The 27,861-nt window shown below is 38.9% G+C and overlaps 1 protein-coding gene across 1 annotated transcript; it reads right to left on the bottom strand.

The window, feature by feature from the left end:
• Window positions 1–404: 404 nt before the first annotated feature.
• On the bottom strand, window positions 405–27,861 carry LOC118895284 (tripartite motif-containing protein 60-like). The gene is given in 7 exon segments (XM_036852230.1): window positions 405–441; window positions 9,536–9,673; window positions 13,115–13,347; window positions 13,349–13,662; window positions 13,665–13,868; window positions 18,246–18,358; window positions 27,725–27,861. Coding segments are annotated over 7 exon segments (1,176 nt in total).

Below are 27,861 nucleotides of genomic sequence, written 5' to 3'. Positions count from 1 at the left end.
TTGTTATAAGGATTAGAGCTGGGGTAGGCAAACTATGGTGTGGGTCCAAATCTAGACCTCTTGTTTTAAAGATTAGAGGTAATTTATGTTAGGTATCCTAGCAGGGTACCTGGTATCTAGTAGGCTTTCAATAAATGCTTTTAATAAGATAATTTCTTGATATCCAAGTTTATTTAATAAAAATAACTCTTAGTTGTCAAAAAAATTACTTGGAGCACCTGATTATACTTAATTCCAATAAACTCATTATATTATTATGCTGCATTATAACACTTACAGTAAACAAGTTTCTTTGCAGTATGTTAGATGTGTAAATATAACCAATGAACTACATCTTTGAGGTGCTTTAAAACAGAATTTAAGTTCCAACATTAATATAATACAAATTATTTTGAATTGTTCATCTAGAGGTTGTTTCCTTTTTCCTCAAAGGCTATCCCTCTGCGTAAAAAGGAAAGTTTAGTCTGAATCTCAGTTCTGCCAATTTAAGTCAAGTTACTTTATCTCTCTAAGCAAAGTATTATTGTGAGCTTTAAGAAAATTACAGATTTTATATAGGGTCCAAAATATAAACTAAAGTAAGAATTTTTCTGTTCTCTAATTAAAACTGTTTCTATATTAAAACTAACTTCACCTTTGGCATCCACTCTAATATCAGCTTATCTTCAAAGGGGTTCGTGTGGCAGGACAAGCCCCAGACCCTTCCTTAGCCAGGTTATATTCCTGTGATTAGGCTAGAATCAGGCCAACTTCTATTTATACTTCCCCTCCCCACCCCCCACAGCAAGCGTCCCAATGATTTTTTAATTGCACTAGTAGGGCTTTGCCAGGAGAGGGCACCCTTGCCCACATGAAGGTTAGCTTTGTGCCGGATTCTTCTGGGGGCAAGGGTAAAAAATTCAATTATAATTTAAAAATATATTCAATATAATGTCTGTTTTTAACTGCTGAAAGACAGTCTGAGTGAAAAACTTGACTCAAATATATTATTTTAGTGTCTAAATATTGGCAAATTTTATCCTTGGGGATGGTACTCTCCTCCTCCTTAGATAACATCTTTCAGTTTCAGTGAACTCTTTTTAAAATTAATTAGCTAATTAAATAATTCTTATTGAGATACAACTGACATATCATATAAGTTTAAGGTGTACAACCAGTTGATTTGATACATTTATATATTGCAATATGATTGCCACCTTAGCATTAGCTAACACCTCTATCATATTACATGGTTATTTCTGTTTTGTGATGGGAACAATTAAGATCTATCTTCTTGGAGGACCTTCAAGATGGCGGAGGAGTAAGACGTGGAGATCACCTTCCTCCCCACCAATACATCAAAAATACATCTACGTGTGGAACAGTTCCTATAGAACACCTACTGAATGCTGGCAGAAGACCTCAGACTTCCCAGAAGTCAAGATACTCCCCATGTACCTAGGGTAGGGCAAAAGAAAAAAGAAAAAACAGAGACAAAAGAATAGGGACAGGACCCGCACCTCTGGGAGGGAGCTGTGAAGGAGGAAAAGTTTCCACACACTAGGCAGCCCCTTCACTGGTGGAGACGGGGGGTGGGCAGGTGGGAAGCTTTGGAGCCTCGGAGGAGAGCACAGCAACAGGGGTGCAGAGGGCAAAGCGGAGAGATTCCTGCACAGAGGATTGGTGCCGACCAGCACTCACCAGCCTGAGAGGCTTGTCTGCTCACCTGCGAGGCTCGGGCTTCAGAGGTCAGATCCCAGGGAGAGGACTGGGGTTGGCTGCGTGAACACAGCCTGAAGGGGGCTAGTGCCCCACAGCTAGCCGGGAGGGAGTCCGGGAAAAAGTCTGGACCTGCCTAAGAGGCAAGAGACCATTGTTTCAGGTTGTGAGAGGAGAGAGGATTCAGAGCACCACGTAAACAAGCTCCAGGGAAGGGCGTGAGCCGCGGCTATCAGCACCAACACAAGAGATGGGCACGAAACACTAAGGCTGCTGCTGCAGTCACCAAGAATCCTGTGTGTAAGCACAGGTCACTATCCACACCTCCCCTCCCGGAGCCTGTGCAGCCCGCCACTGCCAGGGTCCCGTGATCCAGGGACAACTTCCCTGGGAGAACACATGGCGCGCCTCAGGCTGTTGCAGTGTCATGCTGGCCTCTGCCGCCGCAGGCTCGCCCCGCATTCTGTACCCCTCCTTCCCCCGCCCCGGCCTGAGTGAGCCAGAGCCCCCTAATCAGCCACTCCTTTAACCACATCCTGTCTGGGCGAAGAACAGATGCCAGAGGGTGACCTACACACGGAGGCGGGGCCAAATCCAAAGCTGAACCCCAGGAGCTGCGCGAACAAACAACAGAAAGGGAAATTTCTCTGCGCAGCCTCCAGAGCAGCGGATTAAATACCCACAATCAACTTGATGTACCCTGCATCTGTGGAATACCTGAACAATGAATCATTCCAAAATTGAGGTGGTAGATTTTGGGAGCAACTGTAGACTTGGGGTTTGCTGTATGTGACTGACTAGTTTCTGATTTTTATCTGTATCTTAGTATAGTTTTTAGCACCTGTTATTGTTGGATTTGTTTATTGGTTTGGTTGCTCTCTTCTTTTATTTTTATTTTTTTACTTTTTAAAGTTTTTTATTTTAACAATATTTAAAAATTTTTTTATTTTAATAACTTTATTTTATTTATTTATTTATTTATTTATTTTTTCTTCTTTCTTTTTTTTCTCCCTTCTGAGCCATGTGGCTGACAGGCCTGAGCCTCTGAAGTGGGAGAACCGAGTTCAGGACATTGGACCACCAGAGACCTTCCGGACCCATGTAATATCAATCGGCGAGAGCTCTCCCAGAGACCTCCATCTCAATGCTAAGACCAAGCTCCAATCAATGACCAGCAAACTCCAGTGCTGGACACCCCATGTCAAACAACTAGCAAGACAGGAACACAACCCCACCCATTAGCAGAGAGGCTGCCTAAAATCATAAGAAGTTCAGAGACACCCCAAAACACACCAACAAACACGGTCCTACCCCCCAGAAAGACAAATCTAGCCTCAGGCACCAGTCCCCTCCACAAGGAAGCCTACACAACCCACTGAACCAACCTTAGCCACTGGGGGCAGACACCAAAAACAATGGGAATTACGAACCTGCAGCCTGAAAAAAGGAGACCCCAAACACAGTAAGTTAAGCAAAATGGGAAGACAGAGAAACGCACAGCAGATGAAGGAGCAAGGTTAAAACCCACCAGCCCAAACAAATGAAGAGGAAATAGGCAGGCTACCTGAAAAAGAATTCAGAGTAATGATAGTAAAGATGATCCAAAATCTTGGAAATAGAATGGAAAAAATACAAGAAACATTTAACAAGGACCTAGAAAAACTAAAGAGCAAACAAAAAATGATGAACAACAAAACAAATGGGATGAAAAATTCTCTAGAAGGAATCAATAGCAGAATAACTGAGGCAGAAGAACAGATAAGTGACCTGGAAGATAAAATAGTGGAAATAACTACCACAGAGCATATTAAAGAAAAAAGAGTGAAAAGAATTGAGGACAGTCTTAGAGACCTCTGGGACAACGTTAAACGCACCAACATTCGAATTATAAGGGTCCCAGAGGAAGAAGAGAAAAAGAAAGGGACTGAGAAAATATTTGAAGAGATTATAGTTGAAAACTTCCCTAATATGGGAAAGGAAATAGTCAGTCAAGTCCAGGAAGCACAGAGAGTTCCATACAGGATAAATCCAAAGAGAAACACACCAAGACACATATTAATCAAACTATCAAAAATTAAATACAAAGAAAAAATACTAAAAGCAGCAAGGGAAAAACAACAAAGAACATACAAGGGAATCCCCATAAGGTTAATAGCTGATCTTTCAGCAGAAACTCTGCAAGCCAGAAGGGAGTGGCATAAAGTGATGAAAGGGAAAAACCTACAACCAAGATTACTCTACCCAGCAAGGATCTCATTCAGATTCGACGGAGAAATTAAAACCTTTACAGACAAGCAAAAGCTAAGAGAATTCAGCACCACAAACAAGCTTTACAACAAATGCTAAGGGAACTTTTCTAGGCAGGAAACACAAGAGAAGGAAAAGACCTACAATAACAAACCCAAAACAATTAAGAAAATGGTAATAGAAACATACATATCGATAACTACCTTAAATGTAAATGGATTAAACGCTCCAACCAAAAGACATAGACTGGCTGAATGGATACAAAAACAAGATCTTTATATATGCTGTCTACAAGAGACCCACTTCAGACCTAGGGACACATACAGACTGGAAGTGAGGGGATGGAAAAAGATATTTCATGCAAATGGAAATCAAAAGAAAGCTGGAGTAGCAATACTCATATTAGATAAAGTAGACTTGAAAAGAATGTTACAAGAGACAAGGAAGGACACTATGTAATGATCAAGCAATCAATCCAAGAAGAAGATATAACAATTGTAAACTGCACCCAACATAGGAGCACCTCAATACATAAGACAAATGCTAACAGCCATAAAAGGGGACCTTGACAGTAACACAATCATAGTAGGGGACTTTAACACCCCACTTTCACCAATGGACAGATCATCCAAAATGAAAATAAATAAGGAAACACAAGCTTTAAATGATACATTAAACAAGATGGACTTAATTTATATTTATAGGACATTCCATCCAAAAATAACAGAATACACTTTCTTCTCAAGTGCTCATGGAACATTCTCCAGGAGAGATCATATCTTGAGTCACAAATCAAGACTTGGTACATTTAAGAAAACTGAAATCATATCAAGTATCTTTTTCAATCACAATGCTATGAGACTAGATATCAATTACAGGAAAAAATCTGTAAAAAATACAAACACATGGAGGCTAAACAATACACTATTAAATAACCAAGAGATCACTGAAGAAATCAAAGAGGAAATCAAAAAATACCTAGAAACAAATGACAATGAAAACATGAGGACCCAAAACCTATGGGATGCAGCAAAAGCAGTTCTAAGAGGGAAGTTTATAGCAATACAATCCTACCTCAAGAAACAAGAAAAATCTCAAATAAACAACCTAACCTTACACCTAAAGCAATTAGAGAAAGAAGAACAAAAAATCCCAAAGTTAGCAGAGGAATGAAATCATAAAAATCAGGTCAGAAATAAATGAAAAAGAAATGAAGGACACAGGACTTCCCTGGTGGCCTAGTGGTTAAGAATCCGCCTGCCAAGGCTGGGGACATGGGTTCGAGCCCTGGTTTGGGAATATACCACATGCCGTGGAGTAACTAAGTCCACAAGCCACAACTACTGAGCCCGTGTGCCACAACTACTGAAACCCACGCACCTAGAGCCTGTGTTCTGCAACAAGAGAAGCCAACACAATGAGAAGCCCGCGTACCGCAACAAAGAGTAGCCCCTGCTTGCCGCAAGTAGAGAAAGCCAGCGCACAGCAACGAAGACCCAATGCAGTCAAAAATAAATAAATAAATAAATAACTTTATAAATAAATAAATAAAAAGGAGATGGGCCTGTTAAAAGAAAAAGAAATGAAGGAAATGATAGCAAAGATCTATAAAACTAAAAGCTGGTTCTTTGAGAAGATAAACAAATTGAATAATCATTAGCCAGACTCATCAAGAAAAAAGGGAAAAGACTCAAATCAACAGAATTAGAAATGAAAAAGAAGAAGTAACAACTGACACTGCAGAAATACAAAAGATCATAAGAGATTACTACAAGCAACTATATGCCAATAAAATGGACAACCTGGAAGAAATGGACAAGTTCTTAGAAAAGCACAACCTTCTGAGACTGAACTAGGAAGAAATAGAAAATATAAACAGACCAATCACAAACACTGAAATTGAAACTGTCATTAAAAATCTTCCAACAAACAAAAGCCCAGGACCAGATGGCTTCACAGACTTCTATCAAACATTTAGAGAAGAGCTAACACCTATCCTTCTCAAACTCTTCCAAAATATAGCAGAGGGAGGAATGCTCCCAAACTCATTCTATGAGGCCACCATCACTCTGATACTAAAACCAGACAAAGATGTCACAAAAAAAACCCACTACAGGCGAATATCTCTGATGAACATAGATGTAAAAATCCTCAACAAAATACTAGCAAACAGAATCCAACAGCCCATTAAAAGGATCATACACCATGATCAAGTGGGGTTTATCCCAGGAATGCAAGCAGTCTTCAGTATACGCAAATCAATCAATGTGATACACTATATTAACAAATTGAAGGATAAAAACCATGTGATAATCTCAATAGATGCAGAAAAAGCTATTGACAAAATTCAACACCCATTTATGATAAAAACTCTCCAGAAAGTAGGCATAGAGGGAACTTACCTCAATATAATAAAGGTCATATATGACAAACCCACAGCCAACATCGTTCTCAATGGTGAAAAACTGAAACCATTTCCTCTAAGATCAAGAAAAAGACAAGGTTGCCCACTCTCACCACTATTATTCAACATACTTTTGGAAGTTTTAGCCACAGCAATCGGAGAAGAAAAAGAAGTAAAAGGAATCCAAATCAGAAAAGAAGTAAAACTGTCACTGTTTGCAGATGACATGATACTATACATAGAGAATCCTAAAGATGCTACCAGAAAACTACTAGAGCTGATCAACGAATTTGGTAAAGTAGCAGGATATAAAATTAATGCACAGAAATCTCTTGCATTCCTATACACTAATGATGAAAAATCTCAAAGAGAAATTAAGGAAACACTCCCATTTACCACTGCAACAAAAAGAATAAAATACCTAGGTATAAACCTACCTAAGGAGACAAAAGACCTGTATGCAGAAAACTATGAGACACTGATGAAGGAAATTAAAGACAATACAAACAGATGGAGAGATATACCATACTCTTGGATTGGGAGAATCAACATTGTGAAAATGACTATACTACCCAAAGCAATCTACAGATCCAATGCAATCCCTATCAAAGTACCAATGGCATTTTTCACAGAACTAGAACAAAAAATTTCACAATTTGTATGGAAACACAAAAGACCCTGAATAGCCAAAGCAATCTTGAGAAAGAAAAACAGAGGTGGAGGAATCAGGCTCCCTGACTTCAGACTATACTACAAAGCTACAGTAATCAAGACAGCAGGGTACTGGCACAAAAACAGAAATATAGGTCAATGGAACAGGATAGAAAGCCCAGAGATAAACCCACGCACATATGGTCACCTTACCTTTGATAAAGGAGGCAAGAGTATAGAATGGAGAAAAGACAGCTTCTTCAATAAGTGGTGCTGGAAAAACTGGACAGCTACATGTAAAAGAATGAAATTAGAACACTCCTTAACACCATACATAAAAATAAACTCAAATGGATTAAAGACCTAAATGTAGGGCCAGACACTATAAAACTCTTAGAGGAAAACATAGGCAGAATACTCTATGACATAAATCACAGCAAGATCCTTTTTGACCCACCTCCTACAGAAATGGAAATAAAAACAAAAATAAACAAATGGGACCTAATGAAACTTAAAAGCTTTTGCACAGCAAAGGAAACCATAAATAAGACGAAAGGACAACCCTCAGAATGGGAGAAAATATTTGCAAATGAAGCAACTCAGAAAGGATTAATCTCTAAAATATACAAGCAGCTCATGCAGCTCAATATCAAAAAAACAAACAACCCAATCAAAAACATGGGCAGAAGACCTAAATAGACATTTCTCCAAAGAAGATATACAGATTGCCAACAAACACATGAAAGGATGCTCAATATCACTAATCATTAGAGAAATGCAAATCAAAACTACAACGAGGTATCACCTCACACTGGTCAGAATGGCCATCATCAAAAAATATACAAACAATAAATGCTGGAGAGGGTGTGGAGAAGAGGGAATCCTCTTGCACTGTTGGTGGGAATGTAAATTGATAAAACCACTATGGAGAACAGTATGGAGGTTCCTTAAAAAACTAAACATAGAACTACCATATGACCCAGCAATCCCACTACTGGGCATATACCTGAGAAAACCATAATTCAAAAAGAGTCAGGTACCACAATTTTCATTGCAGCACTATTTACAATAGCCAGGACATGGAAGCAACCTAAGTATCCATAGACAGATGAATGGATAAAGGAGATATGGCACACACATACAATGGAATATTTCTCAACCATAAAAAGAAACGAAATTTAGTTATTTGTAGTGAGGTGGATGGACCTAGAGTCTGTCATACAGAGTGAAGTCAGAAAGAGAAAAACAAATACCGTATGCTGACACATATATATGGACTCTAAAAAAAAAAAAAGGTTCTGATGAACCTAGGCGCAGGACAGGAATAAAGACGCAGACGTAGAGAACAGACTTGAGGACACGGGGAGGGGGAAGGGTAAGCTGGGACAAAGTGAGAGAGTGGCATTGACATATATACACTACCAAATGTAAAATAGATAGCTAGTGGGAAGCAGCAGCATAGCACAGGGAGATCAGCTCGGTGCTTTGTGACTACCTAGCGGGGTGGGAGAGGGAGGGTGGGAGGGAGACGCAAGAGGGAGGGGATATGGGGATATATGTATATGTATAGCTGATTCACTTTGTTATACAGCAGAAACTAACACGACCTTGTAAAGCAATTATACTCCAACAAAGATGTTAAAAAAGAAAAAGATCTATCTTCTTAGCAACTTTGAACTTTTTAATACAGTATTGTTATCTATAATCATAATGCTTAGGGAAGCAAGCAGTTTACTTACTGCTTCCAGAATCCCATATGTAACATATGCTAATTATATGAAATTTAGACATTTAATCTGTACATGCAGAGATGTCCAAATGGATGTTCTTCAAAATGTTGAAAGTAGTTTCCACTGGATAGAGGGTTTTAAGGAAATTTAAAAAGAAACTTTATTTGTATTTTTGTGTATGTTGGAATTTTTTTTAAAAGTATGCATCATGTTTACAAAAACATTAAAGCTATTCCCAAACAGAGGAAACATTAAAAATAAACCTCAGCAGCGATCCTTTGTAATTTTATTTTTTAACCAAGGACAGACTATGGTCTGCTACTTATTTTGGAAGATAATCTCTAGATTACCAAAGGAAAGGCCTTTTTTTACATTGTGGTCCTGGGTCACCTCTATCAGAATTACTTATGATGCTTGTTAAACATACAGAGGTCCAGGCTCCCTTCCCCATCACTAGTGCATCCCAACCAAAGCAAATAAATCAACATCTCTGTGGGGTGGGACCCCTACATAGTTCCCAAGCGCTCCCGGAGAAATGTATGTATACTTAAGTCTGAGAACCACCAGACTTAAAGGAAGGATTAGCAACTTCACTGTGTCATTCATATCTATAATTATATACATTCTCTCCCTCTCTCTGTCTCTCCACCTATTTTCCCACAGTCTACAGAAGCTGAAACTGAGATGAGGTAAAGGCCTCGAATATCAGGTGTTTCAAGGATTAAAATACTTAGGAAAACCCACAGAATTGTTGATATTCATAGCAATCCCCAATCTTTTTTGGTCCATTTCTGTCTCAACTTACCTGGTTCTTGGGTTTTTGATGAAGCCAGTGTTTATGAAATTAGGGCAGAGACATGTTGTTTTGACTCCAGTTTTTTCTAAGGCAGCCAGTTCTTCAGTCAAAGCTTTATGAAATCCAACAGCAGCAAACTTGCTTGAACTGAAAATAAACAGTTCAAGAGAGAGTTCACAAGATCATTCAGGAAAGCTGCTGCATCTATTTAATTGCGATGTCTGTTTTCCTTAGTTAAATGCGGTGCTCTGCCAGGCAGCACGGTCACATCTGGATCTCAGGGCCTGGCCCAGACCTACTGAATCAGAATCTGCATTCTAGATGATCCTCAGGAAAATTTATAGGCACAGCAAAGTTTAAGAAGTGCTGGCATAGAACATTTACTGCATCCCAGCATCATTTATCAGTGTAAGAACTGAGTAGGTTTAAATGTCTTGTTAGGAAAATTGGTAGGGTGTTTGTTTTTGTTGTAGCTGTTCCCCTAAAATTTAATGTTGCTATAGGCTGTTCGTTATTTACTATAATATGTTCATGGAACTCATTGGGAAATCCTCCAGCATAAGTCCTATTCTTCCCTTAAGCCTTAGCTTGATTTCCACACAGAGGTCTTTCCTGACCCCTAGTCTAAATTATTTTCCCATTATACGGTAATCTTCAGTTTTCCAAGAAGCACATCTTGGACTTGTAATTAAATATTCATTTGGGTGAATTTTTTTAATGTCTGGCCCCCATACCTTTACTATAATAATCTCCATGACTGTTTTGGTCTCCAATGAATCCCCAGGGGCTGGCACAATGCTTGGCCTATAATAGGTACTCAGTAAATATTTGTCAAATGAATGAATCAAAATGCAAAGCAATTCTTATTGTCATAGTGCCTTCATTTGGAAAGAGAAGGGAAATTTGTCATATTCTAAGTGGACATTACTTTTCCAGCTAGGCTTTTAAAGAAAGCCGCATTATTGAGATATAAATTCACATACCATATAATTCACTCACTTAGGTGTACAATTCAATGGGTTTTGGAATATCACATTATTAATTTTTAAAAATTATACAAAAATATTTATAATATAAAATTTACTATTTTAACTATTTTTAAGTGTATAATTCAGTGGCATTAATTACCAGATAGATTGTTTTTCTCTAAGCCTGTACAGATTACCAATTTATTTTTAATGAATTTTAAAAAATTTATTTAGTTTTGGCTGCGTTGGGTCTTTGTTGTTGTGCGTGGTCTTTCTCTAGTTGCAGCGAGCAGGGGCTACTCTTCTTTGTGGTGCGTGGGCTTCTCGTTGCGGTGGCTTCTCTTGTTGCGGAGCATGGGCTCTAGGTGCACAGGCCTCAGTAGTTGTGGCACACAGGCTCAGTAGTTGCAGCTCGCGGGCTCTAGAGCACAGGCTCAGTAGTTGCGGTGCACGGGCTTAGTTGCTCCGCGGCATGTGGGGCCTTCCCAGACCAGGGATCTAACCCGTGTTCCCTGCATTGGCAGGCAGATTCTTAACCACTGCACCACCAGAGAAGTCCCCAGATTAGCAATTATACAAAGTAAATTCTTGCCAATTAATCTGTGCTTTGGAAAATAGAAAGCTGTGGAAAGTTCTCTTTTATCCTTTTTTTTTTTTTTAAAGCTTAGACACTTACTGAAGGCTTAAAAGAAAGATTGCTAGATTCAATTACATAAAATGTATATCTTCTGTACATCGAAAAACAACACAAACAAAAATAATACCTAAAATTGATCACTATATACCAGACACTGTCCTCAGTTATTCAGATGCATTATTTCATTTAATCCTCACAGCAATTCTGTGAAATAAATACTATTTATGATCTCTATTTCCCAAAAAGGAAACTTAGGCAGAGGCGGGGTTATAGAACTTGCCCAAAGACACAAAACAAAGTGGTGGAATCAGGCTTTAAACGTGGGCAACAAACCAGGCCTCTATATTATATACTCTAAACTTTATTAGCTCCTAACTAAGTTAAGAGGTAAATGCAACATACAGGACAAAGATTAAGGGTGAATACATGACAACTTTTATAAATGGATAAGACAATACACTAATGGATAAATGCCTAAGGACATTAGCAGAAAATTTACAGAATAAAAATACCAATATATATATATGTATATAAAATTTTTTTAGGAGTAATTAATATAAATACAAAGTAAAAAAAGATGAAATTTTTGCCTAGCAGTAATGGTAAGGATATGAGGAAACTTTTTATTTGTTTGAGTTGTTTTTCAATGTACAGAATACTTTCATTCTATATAATTGAACTGGCAATCTTTTTAAGCCATAAATATATGTCTAAGCTTTAAGAAAAAAAAGTGAGAGAGAAATTTCCACAGAACTTCCTATTTTCTAAAGCACAGGTTAATTGGCAGCATTTTCTGGAAGGCAATTTGGCAAAAGGTATAAAATTCATTAAAAATATACCATGGTCTTAAATCTGGTAATTTCTCTTTTAAGTATATATCCCAAGGAAATAATCAATCATGTTTCTAAAGATTTATGTTCAAGGATAGCCCCTGGGGTATATAGTCCATGAAGGCAAATAGTTGCAAACACTGAAAATGTCTGTAGTGGACAGATGCTGTTTTTGCCCATCAGCATTCATATTCCCTCATTCTGGTAAGGTCGCTCTGATTTTGTCAGGTTACACCCAGCTCCTCCTCTCCATACAGTGGTCGAATCCAAATTGGTCTAGTTAGAGTGAACTCTAGAACTAGAACATTTGAAGGCATGGCTTTTCCCCCACCTGCTGAACTTGGAGTTGAAAGGATATTATTCCAGAACTGCTGGTAGCTATCTTGCCAACAGAGGACAGCCTGCCTAAGACTTTTCCTCTTTTGGTCTGGAGCAGTTTAAGTTTTGTGTTCCTTGCAACTGAAAGAGTCCTGAAAAATAAATTATCCAACAATAATGGATAAACTGAATAAACAGTGGCACATATATACCATTCAAGAATTGAAAATGATGTTGCACATATATATTTATTAACATGCAAAATGTTCATTTTAAATTAAAAAAAAGCAAATTTACGTATGCAATTTTTTTTCAATGCATGACTATGTATCTACATTTAAAATGTGCTAAAAAATGATAACAAATGCTTATCATGGTTATTTCTGTGTGGTGAGACTATCAGTAAATATTCTTTTTTTTCTTTTACTAAACTGTATTTTCTGATTTTTCTTAAGTGAACCAGAAGTGCAGGGATATATTAAAACTCATAGTTAATGATCTTGAGTGTGTTAAAGGAATTTTATATTTTTGAACTTCAGAGTGAATTTGTTTTTAGACATATATATGAAAGCTAACAGTGAGTGTATTTTTTTCTGCACTTTGTGACATTACACCAAATTTCTTCTTACTGTCAATAATCTGAATTAATATTTCTCATTCCAAATTATTCTTTTAGATAACATTTCATTACAAGTTAATGATCAGGACTCAATTTTGCCATGTCTTCCCATACTGGTAACTTTCATGTTTATAAATTGGCTGAGTTGACAAAATACATTAGCCAGAGTTTATAGGTGAACAAAAAGAACAAACAAGTTTGCAAGGATAGTCTAACCACATCCGCAGAGTGGTTGTTCTTACGTCATGGCAAGATTCCCCTACCTCCCTCAGCAGATGTTTCAGTATGGAAGCATGACCTGTAAATGTTACAAAGTTTTCATAGAGTTTTGTTAAAATGTCCATCTCTTCATCTTCCATCTGCCTAAGAATATCCTCTTGCTGATTCTGTAGAAACAGTCTAAATTGCTCACATTCAGAATTTATTTCTTCTCTCCTACATTTAACCTGGTTTCTCACGTTCAACTGATTGGCTGGCTTGCAGAGTTATCACTTTTTCAACTTGTTCCATATCACTCTTCAAGGGCTCAACAGTACATTCTAGAATTTTCCTGTGATGAGAGGCAGCTTTCACGATGGGGCAATTGTAGTGTTTCTGGTGTTGAATGGAGAAACAGCACTGTGTACATAAAACCTTTAGGTTCTTCCCACAAACAAGGGTCAGAAACTGATTGTGCTTCTCACACACAGAATTCTCTTCCTGCCCCTTCCACATGCTCCTTCTGATCTGGAGTAAATTAGCAATTTCAGTCAAATGACTGAGCTGGGTTTGCTCCTGATGTTCTTGTCTCCAAACCAAAAATGGCAGACAGGACAGGGGAAGGCATCACCTAGATCTTTCCAAGTCATGTTGATGCATGAGCAACAGAAGCTGTGCCCACAGGTGATGGTTACTGGATCTTTCAAGTTATCCACACAGATGGGGTAGCTAGACACCTCTTGTGCCTGTACCAGGGCTGTCATGAACTCCACTGAGTTGAGAACAAAAGTGGTGGATAAGAATGCTCCCTCTGGCAAGGCCTGCCTCAAGCTCAAGACCCAGGCAGAAGTGGATATCTTCCTCCAGAGATCACAGGTTGACCAGCTTTACGTTGCACTGGACCGGCATGCTGATGACAGCCACCGAAGTCTTGCTGAGTCCCCTGCACCTACCTCAACTTGAAGGGCAAGAGAGATTCACTGCTTGTAGCTCTATCGCAAATTAGCCCACCCAAATATAACATTAATGAGTTTCTTCTACAAGTAAGTAGCCACAGGTTCAAGAAAGCAATCATTCCTATGGGGGAGAAAAGCTTTTAATTTCAAAATTTCCTAGACTGGCAATCACAATATAATAATTAATTCAAGCAAGAATCATCAATGACTGCAAATACTATAAGGTAAAATTTCATGGGAAATAATATATTCACACAATCTCAAAATATTATTCTAAGAATTATAGTTCATGTGTAGAGAGACAAAATAAGTACCTTTACAATGTAGAGACTAGAGAACACCTCCTGACCAATGAATGGATAAATTGATGGCCTGCGATGGGAAGAAAAACACCACATATGCAACAGTTCTGCCCCCCCCACCATTACCCAAATCTAATCACAGGGAAATAATCACCAAAATTGAAACCATGGAACATTCAATGGTCTTAAACACTGCATAAACAAGAATGACACTGAAAAAAATATGGGGGAGTGTTCTACATTAAAAGAGACTAAAGAAACAACTAAGAGAAATTCATGATCTTAAGCTTTGATTCTAGATAGGGAGAAAAACTGCTATAAAGTGGATAGTATGGGACAACGGGGAAAATCGGAATATGCACTATTTATTAGATAAGAGTATCATAGTTAACCTTCTTGAATTCTAAAATTACACTTTAGCTACATAAGAAAGTATTCTATTCTTAGGAAATACATGATGAAATACTTATAGATGAGGGGTCATGATCTTTGAATGTTACTCTGAAATACTACTTTACAAAAAGTGGGTGTCATGGTTTTGGTATGATGTGGGAGTATGATGGCTGTGACTATAAGACTATAAAAGAGACTTCATAGAGATGGAATAGTTCTTTATCTTGATTTTGGTGGTGGCTACATGAATTTGCATGTGATAAGTGTCACAGAACTATACGTACTCATTTGACCAATATCAAATTCTTGGTTTTCATATAATATTGTTAAGAAACATGGGAACGTAGACAGTGGGTCCATGGGACCCCTCTGTACTATCTTTAAAAGTTCCTTGAATCTATCATTATTTCAAAGTATTAAAGTTCTAGAAAAATCACCTGCAGGCTCATCCAAATGGTTAACTTAAATGGAAGTGGTTTCATTCATTTTGTAGTACACTGGGATATAAATCACTATATCCCTTGCTTTTTCTACTCATTTATTGTTCTGTACATTTTGGGGGCAGTCCCCTACTTTGTGAGGTATATGAATGCAGTACAGAAGCCTGACCTAGACCAAGCCACCAACAGCTCTCCACTTGGTTATGGTACCATCCTTCTACCTGGTCAGCCTGCTTCCACTCTTGCTCCCTTGCATCCATTCCCACTCAGTAATCAAAATTTTCCATTGAATAGACAACTTATATCCTCTCTTCCCAGTGATTAAATTTTTCCAGTGTCTGAATGCATTTTAAAACCTCAACTCCTCAACATGTTATATAAAATCTTAAGTACTGATCCTGACTAGTCACTTTGAGTTTGAGTCCTATCGTTCTTTCTTCCTTGATACACTGCAGCAAAAATTAACTTTTTTTTGGTTGAATATGGTGATTACAAAAATTTAATTAATCAAGTTAAGAAGAAAAAAGGGGAAATTTTATTTGAGCCAAACTGAGGATTATAATCTGGGAGACAGACTCTCAGAAAGAATTGTTCCACCTGTTAGAAGTTGGAAAGCAAAGTCTTATACATTTTCAAGACAAAGGATCATATATCAAAATGATATACTGATATTTTACATAAAGATCATGAAGGATACATAGTCCAGGTAAGCATGTCCAAAGTGAGCAGCAAGTCACTATGACCTCCTACAGAGTTGGGAAAGAATGCTATTCTTTTAAGAAGTTAAGTTGCTAGGGTCAGATGAACAGGAAAACAATTGATCTTTAAGGTTGAGCAGGCAGTCCCATCTTTGAGGAGCTCTGGTTTATGTGTAATGCAGAAGCACCCTGCACATTGGGGAGGGAGAGAGGTGGCCCAAACAAACACAGAAAGAGGATTTTATGTCTAAATTTTCTTGTCCTGCCTTAAAATATAAATTTTGTTTCATCAATGCTGAGGTCGTTGCTATGGAGTTAAGCATTCTCCGCAGGAATCTTTGTACACCTCTGTGTTTTCTTTCAGGTCTCCTCTCTCAAATGCTATCTCCTCGAGGAAACAGTTTTTACTCACATAGTTTGACTGTCTTTCTCTCCCTGCACTTTCTTGCTATCCCCTCTATTTTCTTTCACAGAATGCAATCATAATCTAAAATTGTCTACTTCATGTGTGTGTTTGTTGGTTAGTTTCTCTTTTGTCCATCAATAGTGAGTAAGATAAGTAGGTTCTTAGTCTACCTTGCTCATTGGCCTGTAGTAGATATTCAAGAAGGGCTTTTTATTAAAAAATAAATAATAATGAATACAAAATGAATAAACCCTAAAAACATTAATATTAAAAATGTCAATGTTATATAAAAGACAAAAGTGGGGAGACTGTTCAATTACAAAAAGTTAAAGAGAAGAGACAACCAAATATAATCTGAATTTCTCTGGGAATAGAGAGAAGAAGTTATACAGGACACTGTAGGTGCAACTGAGAATATTTATACATGAACTGGTATTAGATGGCCTGGTTGAAGGGCGGTCAGGGCCCTGCATTCTTGGCATACATAAAAGACTTCAAAGGCCTATGTTGAAATTCCTCTCCCAGCACTAATTTCATAGTTGGTGTGAGGGTTTAACTGAGAATCAGTGACTGTGTGGAAGGCACTTACCACAGTGCCTGACGCACAGCAAACCTTACCAGAGAAGGGGACTCAAGCTCCTTCCACAAAGCCTCAACTCAACCCAGGGAAAAGTAAGGAAAGGGTCACCTAGTCAAAGAGAATAATATTTATACAGATGAGACACTAACATAGAAGGGTTTCAGAAATACTGAGCCCTGCTAGATCAGAGGAAAAGGAGACAGGAGTTGTGAGTCAGTCTGTGTTTGAAAACCCACCTTCTACCAGCCCATTCCTACCATTCACACACACCACACAAACCCTGCTATCTAAACACACACATGTGGATAACAGTGGCCAGAATATCTGGCAAGTAATTCCTACTCAAGGTAAGTGCTGGCTGGGGTGGGGTGGGGAGTGTGATTTACCTCTAGAAGAGGATTACCTGCATGTATATTCAGGAAGGCAGGCCATACACAGTCCAATTGGCTTAAGTTCCTTCAGGACCTAACGCCCAACGTTCTCCTAAAGTGAGCTGGATTATAATGGGCAAGGAGGGACGTTAAAATGCATGACAAGTATATACAACCATATTTTATTAATTCTAAGATGCATTTTTTTTTCACATTTTAATAATTCTGAAATAAGATAGCGTAGAAGGGATGAGTCAGAATGGGGTAATTTCCCCTTGGTTATAAGCACAAGTCCAGCATTAAATGTAATATCATGACAATTTTACTATGTTCAAGCATCATTTTATGTGAAATGTGAACAGCAGAAAAAGTTAAAAAATGGTGCCTGATAATGTGGGGGAGAAGGAAAAGGAATAGTGTACTGATGGTTGAGTAGCCACTATTTGAGAGAATAACTCTGCCTGGAAATTAGACATGACAGGACAGAATAAACCAACCAGAGGTTTCTCTAACTTTTCCTTTTGAAAGTCTTCAAAACTACAGCGATACTGAAACAATAATGTAGTCAACCCCCTTATTCCCTTGCTTAGAGTGTCCAGTTTTTAAGATTTGGGCTGACCAGTATTCTTTCTCACTACATGTGACGGCAAGAGTGTGTATGAATATATACGTGTGTAGAATATATTATTTCAAACAGTTTAAATTACAGACATCATGTCAGTTTTCCCTTAAATACTTAAACTAAAATATTTCTTGAGAATATGGACAGTCTCCTTTTTTATTATAAAACTTTATTGCACCCAGTTTACACTAATATACCTATACCATTAGGGCCATTTCTCAGGGTTGTGTTTGCAGAAAGCATCCTTGAAAGGGGAGGTCAAGTCTCCCCGTGGGACCAGAAACAGGCTTGCTATGAAAGGGGATCCCCCAAACTCAGGGATCTCTGAATGTGTTGCAAACCCGCAGTGTGCACAGCATCCGCGTGGCCCCTCCACATCACCTCTGTGGGACTTGGGAGGTATGGGGAACTGATGCTCATGCTCATGCTGCTGGCTGTGCCAATAGTAGGAGTCCTCTGTCTCTGACCCAGGAGTTTGTGTCATCTGGCACCAACTATGAAACATTAACAGGTTAACTTATTAACTTCCCAGTAGTGTAAAACTCTAAACCATTAAGCACACTGTACTTCTTGTTACTTCTGTACCTAATAAATATATATTTAGTTTTTATCCCAGGTTCCTGACACAGGACTCTTAACAACCTTGAAATCTCCCTAGTGTTAAGAGGGTCTTTTGTATGCTAATGAGATGAGTGATGGCCAAGGACCCATAGATAGCACCAGAATGGAGGCAAGTCACCAGAAAGATCAAGGTATGATTAGAGGGTTGGGACTTTCAGTCCTAACCTGTGACTTCCTGGGGATAGGCACCGGAGATTGAGATAATCACCAATGACCAATGACTTAATAAACCATGTCAACATAATGAAACCTCCATTAAAAAAAAAACAAAAAAAATCTCTGAATGTTAGGGTTCAGAGAACTTCTGGGTTGATGAATACACCATGGTGCTTTGGGGATGACATGCAGTACCTAACCCAGAACAGATGCTCAATAAGTGGCATTGTACAAAAAGAGTTAAAAGAGCAGGCTTAAGACTGCCGTCCTTAGAAAGGCCTGCTTAAAAGGCTGGCCCTTGTGGAGCAACTAAGCCTGCGCACAACTACTGAGTCTGTGCTCCACAACTACAGAACCCCGCATGCCTAGAGCCCGTGCTCTGCAACAAGAGAAGCCACCGCAATGAGAAGCCCACGTAGCACAACGAAGAGAAGCCCTGTAGCGCAACGAAGAGTAGCCCCCGCTCACCCCAACTAGAGAAAGCCCGTGCACAGCAACGAAGACCCAACACAGCCAAAAATAAAAACAAATAAACAAATTAAAAAAAAAAAAAAAAAAAGGCTGGCCCTTGGGTCCTGTCTGGGAACTTGGATTCTGTAAGGGTTACCACCATTCCCTGATAATGGCTCACTGTGCTAAAGTGTAGGTACAAATGATGTGGTTTATGCTAACCACCAGTATTCCTTCTCGGAATCTGGAGATCTGATACATGCTAGGCAGAGGCTCGCTACGTGACCTGTTCCCCCCAGATTTCGGGGCAACAAGCCTCTAAAGAGCTTCCCTGGTAACAACATTTCATACATGTTGTCACAACTTGTTGCTGGAGGTGTTAAGTGGGTCTGTGTGACTCTACTGGGAGAGGACTTTTGGAAGTCTGCCTTGGTTTCCTGAGACTTCATCTCATGCATCTTTTCCCTTTGTTGATTTTGCTGTATTCATTCACTATAATCAATCACAGGTCTGAATATACTTTACCCTGAGATTTCTGAGTCCCCCTAGTAATAGCCGTACCTAGGTATAGTCTTGGGGATTCCTAGACACAAGTAATAGTTGTACCTAGGTATAGTCTTGGGGACTCCTAGACACAAGATCTTATACATTTTCAAAGTAAATAAAAGCTCTTAGAAATCTATCTCAACTGCCTAGATTTTTATTATATCATGTAACATTGTATTAAAGTATATACGATAGCACTATTTCAGTCTAAAAGCTACTATAAATTTTGGTACTGTTAAATCTTTAGTGAGAAGAAAAGGTGTTAACTGCTTATGGCAGTAGTTTGGCAAAGAAAGTTTGCATGCATTCTAGTTTTGAAGGAGCTGTAAGGTATTAGTGCATTAAAATTCTTTTTTGTTATATTGTAATTAAAGGATAACAGAATATGCCACCCCAAAATATGCTCATTTGGCATAAGGATGATTTTGAGCAGACTATTTTGAGAAACTGTAGACACAGAAGCTCAGAAAACAGAGAAGAATTTAGGGAAATTTATATTAGAAAGGGAGACTGTACCTGGAAGTGCTCTATTTCCAGAGATCACTCATCTACCTGACTTATTTGCATGGCAGAGCAAACTTTACCAACAATTTCCTCTACTCACCTTCCAGTGAATTGCCTTCCTCCCATTTGAAACCCAGGCCCCTATCCCTTTGCTCTTCTCAGTCTGGTATATAAGCCTCATTTGCCGGGCTGCCTTCTGAGTCTCATTGCTTTGTGGGGCTCCTACATGATCATATGCATTTAAAGTTGTTTTGTTTTTTCTCCTGTTAATCTTTAATTATGGAAGGGCAGAGGGGTGTCTCAGCCAAGAACCTAGCAGAGTAGAGGGAAAAATATTTTTCCTCCTCTATGGTATAAAAAGAAATGTATAAAGTAATGAAAATGTGTCTTCCAACTCTTCTGACCTTCCAATCTAATGTTCATAAATAACACTGTCATGTCATGGATTCCTAATCCTTGTTTAAGATTCCATATTTTACAAATGCATTTTGGCTGATTAAATATATAAGGTTTTAAGAATATTGCCCAAGGCTATACAGGTAGTACATTACAAGTATGACTAAAGAAGATGGCAGAGTAGAGGGATGCAGAGTTTGTGTCTCCCCACAACTAGGGCACCTACCAGATGCTAGGGGGGGACCTCAACACCCAAGGAGACAGGAGGAACCCCCGAGTGACCGGGTAGGACATGGGGGTAGTAAGCGAGAAGGAGGGGTGGAGGCCAGATGGAATCGGTGCCATTGAGGGGTGGCTGGGAGAGGGAGGGCTTCCCACACCTGGAAGAACCCTCAGGGCTTTAGATGATCGGGGGGAATGCAGCTGGCATTTCCCCTGCCCAATCAGGTTTGGGGAAGCCTGCTGGGGTCCCAGGGGTGTCCTCCACCCTCTGGGGCCCCCTCTGGCTGCAGAGATCCTAGGGGCATAGGAGGGAGGGAGTGAGGGGTGAAAAACGGAGGAGGGGCAGATAGGGAGGGACCCTCTGGGATCTGAGGATGGGGGGGGGAAGGCATGGATGGTGTTTTCCCCACCCACTGGAGCCTGCTGGGTTCCTGGGCCTGATCATCCACACTCCAAGGCCTGAGGCACTCAAGGGCCCCTCCAGATGACCCTAAGCCCCGCCCCCCACGCCCCCAGGGTCTTTTCTGCCTGAGTCTTAAGCATAGGCCGCCACCTACACCCCGCCTGTGCCAAAGCCCTGCCCCCACATAAGCCCCATCCCCTACGGCCAAGTCCTTTCACAGCTTTTTTTTTTTTTTTAATTAATTTATTTATTTACTTATTTATTTTTGGCTGCGTTGGATCTTTGTTGCTGCACGCAGGCTTCCTCTAGTTGCAGTGAGCGGGGGCTACTCTTCATTGCGGTGCGCAGGCTTCTCATTGTGGTGGCTTCTTTTGTTGCAGAGCATGGGCTCTAGGCGCACAGGCTTCAGTAGTTGTGGCACGTGGGCTCAGTAGTTGTGGCTTGCAGGCTCTAGAGCACAGGCTCAGTAGCTGTGGCGCACGGGCTTAGTTGCTCCGCGGCATGTGGGATCTTCCCAGACCAGGGCTCGAACCCGTGTACCCTGCATTGGCAGGCGGATTCTTAACCACTGTGCCACCAGGGAAGTCCCACAGCTTTTTTTTTTTTTTCCTCATTTTTGCTACTGTGGTTCTGTTTTACCTTCTGGTCATATTTCATCTATATATATTTTTTTCTAACATATTTGTTAGTTTTCTAATTTTATTTTAATTTTTACTGTTTGTTATTGTTCTGCTCCTTTTTTTTTCTTTTTTCTTTTTTTGCTGCCCCGCATGGGTTGTGGGATCTTGGTTCACGGGCAGGGCATAAGGCCTGAGCTCCTGTGGTGAGCTCTGAGTCCGAACGAATGGACTAACAGATAACCTCAGATCCCAAGGAATATTAATTAGAGTGAGGTCTCCTGGAGGTCCTCATCTCAGCAACAAGACCCGGCTGTACCCAACAGCCTACGAACTCCATGCTGGAAGCCTCAGGCCAAACAACCAGTAAGACAAGAACACAGTCTACCCATCAAAAAAAAAAGAAATGAGACAACAAAAAACTATGTTACAGATGAAGGAGCAAGGTAAAAACCTACAAGAACAAATAAATGAAGAGGAAATAGGCAAGCTACCTGAAAAAGAATTCAGAGTAATGATAGTAAAGATGATCCAAAATCTCAGAAATAGCATGGAAGCACAGATCGAGAAAATACAAAAATGTTTAACAAAGAAGAACTAAAGAACAAACAAACAGAGATAAACAACACAATAATTGAAATGAAAAATACACTAGAAGGAATCAATAAGAGAATAACTGAGGCAGAAGAATAAATAAGTGATCTAGAAGACAGAATGGTGGGAAAAAATGCCAAGGAGCAGAACAAAGAAAAAAGAATCAAAAGAATTGAAGGCAATCTCAGAGACTCTGGGGACAACACTAAAGGCACCAACCTTCAAATTATAGGGGTCCCGAAGAAGAAGAGAAAAAAAAAGGGTCTGAGAAAATATTCGAAGAGATTATAGTCGAAAACTTCCCTAACATGGGAAACGAAATAGCCACCCAAGTCCAGGAAGCCCAGAGAGTCCGTACAGGATAAACCCTAGGAGAAAAACAGCAAGACACATATTACGCAAACTAACAAAAATTAAATTCAAAGAAAAAAATATTAAAAGCAGCAAGGGAAAAGCAAAAAATAACATACAAGGGAATCCCCATAAGGTTATCAGCTGATTTTTCAGCAGCAACTCTGCAGGCCAGAAGGGAGTGGCAGGATATACTTAAAGTGATGAAAGAGAAAAACCTACAACCAAGATTACTTTACCCACCAAAGATCTCATTCAGATTCGACAGAGTAATCGAAAGCTTTACAGATAAGTAAAAGGTAAGAGAATTCAGCACCACCAAACCAGCTTTACAACGAATGCTAACGGAATTTCTCTAGGCAGGAAACACAAGAGAAGAAAAGGACCTACAAAAACAAACCTAAAATAATTTAGAAAATGGTAATAGGAACATACACATCCATAATTACCTTAAATGTAAATGGACTAAATGTCCCAACAGAAAGACATAGACTGGCTGAATGGATTCAAAAACAAGACCCATATATATGCTGTCTACAACAGACCCACTTCAGACCTAGGGACACATACAGACTGAAAGTGAGGGAATGGACAAAGATATTCCATGCAAATGGAAATCAAAAGAAAGCTGGAGTAGCAATACTCATATCAGATAAAATACACTTTAAAATAAAGAATGTTACAAGAGACAAGGAAGGACACTACATAATGACCAAGGGATCAGTGCAAGAAAAAGATATAACAATTATAAATATTTATGCCCCTAACATAGGAGCATCTCAACACATAACACAAATGCTAACAACCATATAAGGGGAAATCAACAGTAACACAGTAATTGTAGGGGGCACTAACACCCCACTTACACCAATGGACAGATCATCCAAACAGAAAATAAATAAGAAAATACAAGCTTTAAATGACAAAAGAGACCAGATAGATTTAATTGATATTTATAGGACATTCCACCCAAAAGTGGCAGAATACACTTTCTTCTCAAGTGCACACAGAACATTCTCCAGGATAGATCACACCTTGGGTCACAAATCAAGCCTCAGAAAATGTAAGAAAACTGAAATCATATCGAAGATCTTTTCCAACCACAATGCTATGAGATTAGAAATCAATTACAGGAAAAAAAACTGTAAAACTCACAAATACATGGAGGCTAAACAGTGTGCTACTAAATAACCAAGATATTACTGAAGAAATTTAAGGGGAAATAAAAAAATACATAGAAACAAATGACAACGAAAACACGGCAACCCAAATCATATGGCATGCAGCAAAAGCAGTTCTAAGAGTGAAGTTTACAGCAATTCAATCTCACCTCAAGAGACAAGAAAAATCTCAAATAAACAATCTAACCCTACACCTAAAGCAACTAGAGAAAGAGAACAAAGAAAACCCAAAGTCAGTAGAAGGAAAGAAATCATAAACATCAGAGCAGAAATAAATGAAATAGAAATGAAAAACAATAACAAAGATCAATAAAACTAAAAGTTGGTTCTTTGAGAAGATAAACAAAATTGATAAACCTTTAGCTAGACTCATCAAGAAAAAAACAGAGAGGAAACAAATCAATAAAATTAGAAATGAAAAAAGGGAAATGACAACTGACACTGCAGAAATGCAAAGAATTATAAGAGTCTACTATAAGCAACTATATGCTGATAAAATGGACAACCTGGAAGAAATGGACAAATTCTTGGAAAGGTACAATTTTTCAAGAGTGAACCAGGAAGAATTAGAAAATGTAAACAGACCTATCACAAGTAATGAAATTGAAACTGTCATTAAAAATCTTCCAACAAACAAAATTCCAGGACCAGATGCCTTCACAGGCGAATTCTATCAAACATTTAGAGAAGAGCTAAAACCTATCCTTCTAAAACCCTTGCAAAAAATTGCAGAGGAAGGAACACTCCCAAATTCGTTCTATGAGGCCACCATGACCCTGATATGAAAATGAGACAAAGATACCACAAAAAAACAAAATTACAGACCAATATCATTGATGAACATAGACACAAAATTCTCAACAAAATATTAGCAAACAGACTCCAACAACACATCAAAAGGATCATACACCATGATCAAGTGGTATTTGTCCCAGGAATACAAGGAGTCTTCAAAATATGCAAATCAATCAATGTGATACACTATATTAACAAATTAAAGAATAAATCCATATGATCATCTCAATAGGTGCAGAAAAAGCTTTTGACAAAATTCAACAACCATTTATGATAAAAACTCTCCAGAAAATGGGCAAAGAGGGAGCCTACCTCAACATATTAAAGACCACATATGTCCAACCCACAGCAAACATTATTCTCAATGGTGAAAAATAGAAAGCATTTCCACTAAGATCAGAAACAAGATGTCCACTCTCACCACTGTTATTCAGTTTTGGAAGTCCTAGCCACAACAAGCAGAGAAGAAAAAGAAATAAAAGGAATCCAAATTGGCAACGAAGAGGTAAAACTGTCACTGTTTGCAGATGGCATGATACTATACATAGAAAATCCTAAAGATGCCACCAGAAAAATATTAGAACTAATCAATGAATTTGGTAAGGTTGCAGGATACAAAATTAATGCACAAAAATCTCTCACATTTGCATACACTAACAACGAAAGAGAAATTAAGGAAACAATCCCATTTACCATTGCAACAAAAAGAATAAAATACCTAGGAATAAACCTACCTACGGAGGCAAAAGACCTGTACTCAGAAAACTATAAAACACTGATGAAAGAAATCATAGATGACATAAACAGATGGAGACATATACCATGTTCTTGGATTGGAATAATCAATGTTGTGAAAATGACTATATAACCCAAAGCAATCTACAGATTCAATGCAATCCCTATCAAATTACCAATGGCATTCTTCACAGAATTAGAACAAAAAAATCTTACAATTTGTATGGAAACACAAAAGACCCTGAATAGCCAAAGCAACCTTGAGAAAGAAAAACTGAGCTGGAGGAATCAGGCTCCCCAACTTCAAACTATACTACAAAGCTACAGTAATCAAGATGGTATGGTACTGGCACAAAAAGAGACATATACATCAATGGTACAGGGTAGAAAGCCCAGAGATAAACCCTAGCACATATGGTCACCTAATTTATGACAAAGGAGGCAAGAACATACAATGGAGAAACGACAGACTCTTCAATAAGTGGTGCTACAAAAACTGGACAGCTACATGTTAAAGAATGAAATTAGAATACTATTTAACATGATACACAAAAATAAACTCAAAATGGATTAAAGATTTAAATTTAAGGGTGGACACTATAAAACTCTTAGAGGAAAACATAGGAAAAACACTCTTTGGCATAAACCACAGCAAGATCTTTTTTGACCCACCTCCTAGAGTAATGAAAATAAAAACAAAAGTAAACAAATGGGACATAACTAAACTTAAAAGCTTTTGCACAGCAAAGGAAACCATAAACAAAATGAAAAGACAACCGACAGAATGGGAGAAAATATTTGCAAATGAAGCAACAGACAACAGATTAATCTCTAAAATATACAAACAGCTCATCGAGCTCAATATCAAAAAAACAAACAACCCAATCAAAAAATGGGTGGAAGACCTAAACAGACATCTCACCAAGGAGGACACACAGATGGCCAAGGGGCACATGAAAGGATGCTCAACACCACTAATTATTAGAGAAATAGAAATCAAAACTACAATGAGGTATCACACCAGTCAGAATGGCCATCATCAAAAAATCTACAAACAATAAATGCTGGAGAGGGTGTGGAGAAAAGGGAACCCTCCTCTACTGTTGGTGGGAAGGTAAGCTGGTACAGCCACTATGGAGAACAGTATGGATGTTCCTTAAAAAACTAAAATTAGAACTACTATATGACCCAGCAATCCAACTACCAGGCATATATACCCTGACTAAACCATAACTCAAAGGGACACATGTACCCCAATATGCATTGCAACACTATTTCCAATAGCCAGGACATGGAAACAACCTAAACGTCCAACAACAGATGAATGGATAAAGAAAATGTGGCACATGTACACAATGGAATATTACTCAGCCATAAAACGGAATGAAATTGGGTCATTTGTAGAGATGTGGATGGACCTAGAGTCTGTCATACAGAATGAAGTAAGCCAGAAAGAAAAAAACCAAATATCATATATTAACGCATATATGTGGAATCTAGGAAAAGGGTACAGATGAACCTATTTTCAGGGCAGGAATAGAGACGCAGACATAAAGGATGGACATGTGGACACAGTGGAGGACGGGGAGGGTGAGACCAATTAGGAGATTGGGATTGATATATATACACTACCATGCATAAAATAGATAGTTAGTGGGAACATGCTATAAAGCACAGGAAGCTCAGCTCAGTGCTCTGTGATGACCTGGATGGGTGGGATGGGGGGTGGGGTGGGAGGAAGGTCCAAGAAGGAGGGACTATATGGATACATGTAGCTGATTCACTTCATTGTACAGCAGGAACTAACACAACATTGTAGCAATTATACTCCAATTAAAAAAAAGACTAAAAAGAAGAAAAAAGGGAATTTCCTGGTAGTCCAGGGCTTAGGACTCTGCACTCTAACTGCCTAGGGCCCAGGTTCAATCCCTGGTCAGGGAACTAAAATCCCACAAGCTGTGTAGCGCAGCCAAAAACAAAAAAAAGACTGAAATTTCTGGAACCAGAAGGAACCATTCTATTGTTTCATAAAGAGTATTTCATTTAAATTAAGCAGGTGCCCTGGCGTTCCCACACATATTCCTAATGGGTTCCCCCCTCCCCCATACTTATCTCCCCAACCTCACCTTCCAGACTCAGGCCTTGGAGTGAAAAGAACAGTTTTGGGGGACACTTTTCCAGTCCAGGCTACATACACAGGCCGACTATTCTGACTACCGTCTTCTACTCCATGCCGACCATCAATTTCATAACTCTACAGCACTCTACACTCAAATGTAATCCTCTTACTCTCCAATGTTCATTACTGTTAAAACAGCGAGATCCTGAGGATGCGGCCCTCCGGCCCCTCTGCTCGCTTCCTGCCACCACACATCTATCAAACCACAAATCCCACTTGAGATTTTACATTTATTTTTGTCAGCCAT

Source organism: Balaenoptera musculus, chromosome 5 (genome assembly GCF_009873245.2).
Source record: "Balaenoptera musculus isolate JJ_BM4_2016_0621 chromosome 5, mBalMus1.pri.v3, whole genome shotgun sequence".
Taxonomy (NCBI): Eukaryota; Metazoa; Chordata; class Mammalia; order Artiodactyla; family Balaenopteridae; genus Balaenoptera; species Balaenoptera musculus.
The sequence above is the reverse complement of the archived record's forward strand: the minus strand, read 5'-3'. Positions and strand labels throughout refer to the sequence as shown.